This window comes from Drosophila kikkawai, chromosome X (assembly GCF_030179895.1).
Source record: "Drosophila kikkawai strain 14028-0561.14 chromosome X, DkikHiC1v2, whole genome shotgun sequence".
In the NCBI taxonomy this organism is placed as follows: Eukaryota; Metazoa; Arthropoda; class Insecta; order Diptera; family Drosophilidae; genus Drosophila; species Drosophila kikkawai.
The window spans coordinates 7,319,223-7,323,910 of NC_091733.1; the positions used below are offsets into that span (position 1 = coordinate 7,319,223).

General features: G+C 48.3%; 1 protein-coding gene across 1 annotated transcript; it reads right to left on the reverse strand.

Annotated features, from left to right (window-relative positions):
• Positions 1-906: 906 nt before the first annotated feature.
• Positions 907-4,102, reverse strand: LOC121502089 (uncharacterized). Its single transcript, XM_041774854.2, has 5 exons — positions 4,049-4,102; positions 3,066-3,911; positions 2,298-2,519; positions 1,164-2,198; positions 907-1,107 (listed from the first exon to the last, which is right to left on the reverse strand). Exons 1-5 carry the CDS (start codon positions 4,100-4,102, stop codon positions 907-909), a joined length of 2,358 nt encoding a protein of 785 aa, XP_041630788.2.
• Positions 4,103-4,688: the final 586 nt, after the last annotated feature.

Here is a 4,688-nt window from a genome sequence, read left to right on the forward strand (position 1 = left end):
CGCTGGCCCTTATAGGAAGGTTCGACTAGAAAAACAACCGTGGTTACGGAGAGAGCTTTCAGTCATACAAGAAAACTATTTACCGACTGAGGATGAGGCAGAGTAAACTGCGGTACGCTGAGCGTGGAGCTCCAGAAAGTTCCTTAGCCTGTATGTAGGCTTGCAAGCCGAGAAGGCACGCGGTATTTCGCTGTCTCTATATGAAACCAATATTAATGCAAGTGCAAATGGCTTGAAGTCTCAAAATAATTACCCACAACCGGTGCGCGACACTGGCGGATGGTTAACTGGTCGGATGCAACGGCCGATGCCTTGTATTAACTGGGCAAATGGACACGTGGTACTTGTGTATTAATTTCGCTCACAGATCGACACTTCTGTAGCGTTCGGCGTTGCAGCGAAAAAAGGAAGAAGGCGGATGTTTTGATCGTGTCGGAGATGAGGCTTAATCGATAAATTCGGACTGTCACCTGTCAATTTCGCACAGCTGATTGTGATCGACTAGGGCTGGAGAATACGATATGACTATCGTAAGGCGCGTATGTCAAATCTTTTGAATTTTACAACGTTAACCTTTTTGTCCAATGCTGCCCATTACAATCTGCTGGGTTGTGCTCGGAACGCACGTGAGACCACTGGCTGGCATCAGTATTTTGAGCGATTTTTGTGACTCTATTTGCGACGAAGGTCGTCCACTGACATGGTGGCTTGTTCAACCATGCCAGCACAATAGTGGAATCAGTCCATAGAAAAGATTCTATACGACCGAAAGGAATCTGAGGCAGTATTGCAGTCCACAAGTCTGCCAGAAGGACGGCTCCACACAGTTCTAGACGCGGGAGCGAGACGGTTTTTACCAAAGCGACTTTGGTCTTTGACGTTAGAAGATTTGATGAAATGATTCCATCACGCTGGATACGAACGTAAATTGCTGCGCCATAAGCCTTTTGGAAGCATCGCAGAAACCATGGATTTGGACTTGTACACCTGGTTGAAAATGTACCCAACGCGGGATGCGAACTTGGTGGAGGAAACTGTAGCTCCGAAGGAAATCATGCCAGCGATGTAGTAGTTCTGCAGGAAGAAACTCATCCCATTCGACGCTGGCTAACCAGATATCCTGCATCAGGATTTTGGCCTGAACCACAAATGGGGAGAGCCACCCAGCTGGGTCGAACAATTTCGCGATTTGGGATAAGACGTCGTTTCGAATAGTTTGCCTGAATGGTGACCTCTGTTGGGACAAAATAGAACTCATCCGTCGTAGCGTTCCACCGTACTCCCAATGTCTTAGTGGTGCTGACCTCTTCGAGATCAAGAAAATCAGTCGAAAGTAGATGCTCTTTAGGAAGTGCTTTAAGGAGTGCACGTTCATTCGATATCCACTTGCGGAGAGGGAATCCAGCTGAGGTCAGAGCTGCTTCCAGCTCCTGAATGGCTAAAATAGCTTCAGCTTCTGTATGGGCTCCTGCTAGCACATCGTCGACATACATATAATTTGAAATTATATGCGACGCCCGTGGATATTGGGCGTTGACATCGTCGGACAATTGTTGCAGTGTTCGTAGGGCCAGGAAAGGGGCACAATTCACTCCAAACGTGACCGTCTGAAGCTCGAAGTCAGATATATCCCCTTGGCTATTTCGAAAGAGGATTCTCTGAAACGGATACATCTTGGTGATGTCGGCATTGAAAACGAATTTAAACGTCCGCCACTTCAGGATTTGAAGAGTGAGATCGGACTGCAGTACTGGCCCTGGATACAGAATGTCATTAATGCTGTTCCCATTGGAAGAAGGACTGGATGCGTTGATAACTACGCGAACTTTCGTGGTCGCACTTTCGGACTTGAATACTGCGTGATGGGGTAGATAGAAATTTATCTTGTCGGTATTCGGAGGCACCGGCTTCATATGGCCAAGATCGATATATTCTTGGATCACTGAGTCATAAGTGTCTTTGAGAGCGGGCTCCTTCTTCAAGCGAATCTCATTCCTCAGAAAATGTGCGAGTGCGGAACTCCTCGAATGCCCCAAGTCAATGTGCTCTGAATCCTTGAAGGGCAGGGATACTATATATTTCCCGTCGCAGGATCTGGTAGTTGTTCGGACGAAAAAGTCTTCACACAACTTGTCCGTCTCCTTTACCAGTCTACATGGAAGATCCATTTCCATGGTTGCTTCGGACTCTATGGATATCTGTGTGGTAAAAGACAAAACCCTACTAGTGGTTGAAGACACTGGGCCGGTCAAAATTCACCCGAAAATGGTCTCTTGCGCTAATAAAGACCCGCATACGTTTGGCCTCCAGCCTGATAACAGGACAGACGGAAGAATATCCGCACCTAGAAGAAGGTCTATCTGAGATGGCTGGAAAAACGACGGATCTGCCAATGGCATATTGGGCAGCCTATCAAGAATGCTGCGATCAATTGTGCTTGTCGGAAGATTGCCGGCCAGGTTCGGCAGCACAAACGCCGTAGTGTCGATCTTGAGCATTGGTTTGGCCGAAGTGCCCATCTGGAAATGACACATTTTTTGCGAGACACCGGAATCGGCTTGGTTCAGCCCTGTGACTCTTGTTGTTACGGCTTGAAATGGGTGTTTGATCTGGTTGGCAAGCCTCTCGGAAATGAACGTGCCTTCGGAACCTGAATCTATCAGGGCACGGGCTGGAAAATTCTCTCCTCGATGGCACACATGAACTATGGCCGTACCTAGAAGTACTCCCTGCTGGTTGGAGGCGAAATGAACCGAAGTGTTCGAGATGGGCTGCTCAGGAGGGTGAGCCGGCGCTGTGCTAACAGCATTAGACGGAGTATCTTTGTACAAGAGCGTATTATGCCGTCCCCTGCATGTGAAGCAACTATGCCTGCTCGGGCATTCACGAAGATTATGTCCCCTCGCAAAGCAGTTAAGGCACAATCTTTTTTGTTTAATGTATGCTGCTCTTTGTGGTTGAGTCATCTGGAGAAAGCGAGGACAAAGCCGAACTGGATGAGGCTCTCTGGAGCAGAAATCACAAAATCGTGCGCGTGGCCCGACTTGTGTCTCGAAGGTATTTACCCTCCTTGGCTGTGCACTTCTGGGCTCCCTTGAATGCTGTGTGCTGGAAGAATTGGGTCGGACATCCTTAATTGCTTTCAACGTTCGATATCTCTCCTCGAGAAAGGAATTCATTTCTTCCCAGGCTGGGATTGCGGACTTATTGGTCAGGGACTGCTCCCATAACGAGAGAGTGACCTTCGGCAACTTGGAGGAGATTAGAAAAATTAGAAGGCAGTCCCAATTTTCCGTGGAAATTTGTGAATGCTCGAGGGCTATCAAGCACCCTTGGATTGTGCTCTGCCGATCTTTCAAGGCCGTGCCTGATTCACTGCCTATGGTCGAAAGACTAAACAGGATTTTAAGTAGGCTGTTTACCAACAATCGCTTGTTTTCAAAGCGATCCTGAAGCGCTGACCACGCGGATTGGAACCCATCATTAGTCAGAGGAGACTTGGCCACAATGGCGTGAGCTTCGCCGCTAGTTTTGGCGTTTAAGTGGAACAGCTTTTCCACTGGAGTTAGCCTTGAATTGTTTACGTAAATGGCCGTAAACAGGTCACGAAAGGTGGGCCAGCGCAGATAATCTCCGTCAAAGATCTCTGTGTCGCATGGCGGAAGACTGCAACCCCTTGAGAATGTGTCTGTCGGCGGAGCTGTTCTTGCCTGTGAAGTGGAGACGGACAGACGGTCGATGTCTTCGTTCAACTTGGAAGCACATCTTTCGTACACCGCATAGCAGTGCTCGTATTTATTTTGAAGTAGCGGAAGATTTCCGCTACCTCCCTCGCGCAGAGCTGCTTTGGAAGCGGTCTCATACTCCTGTCCAACCTTTTCCCATAAGGACTGTACCTGATCCAGACGGAACTTTAAGGTAAACGAACTAGGCTCGGAAGGGGTTACCGTGAAAATCTGGCTTTCGAATTTGCTGAGACGGTCGCTAGTTGCTATGAACTCAAGCAAAATTCCATCTAATGCGCTTTTGGCTTTGGATCTCAAATTACTTGAGGGTCCAGCCCCCGTGTCTCTCGGACTCGGTTCCCACCTTTGGCTTCCATCTCTGGAAGGCGCTAACTGCGCTAGTTACCGACCAGTCGGTAGGCAACAACCCGCCGGCTAAACCTCCCAGAGCTACCCTAGAATTGGTACGCTAACGGGATGGTTACTGCATGGGCAGCGGCCAGACGAAGTCAGCAGTTTCTGTATCGCTAAATTATTTACATACATATGTTGCAATCCAACATCGACCAAAGCCGGGCAACGACCACTTGAGTCGTTGCCCTACATCGATTCCGCTGACGCCGCAACAGGATGCCCCAACCTCTCTCTCAACAGGAAACATGACACGAGCAGCCACTTGGGCTGAATTCACTGGAAACTATATTTGTTTATTTCTTTGACTTAAGCACTATATGTATTAGTAAATAAGACTTATGTACAATTCGGCAACGGAGGCAACTTGGCCACCAGAGAACTGCAAGAGTGGCATTTTTTAGCACTCTACTCACTCACCACCGGGCATCAAAGTAACAGACAAACACCCACAAAAAAACATCTGTGTGTTGCAAGTACTCTGTGAGCTGAGCACCCGATCATTGCGGTACTTTTCGTCAGCGGGTGCCGATCACACTCGCACTCAAAGAG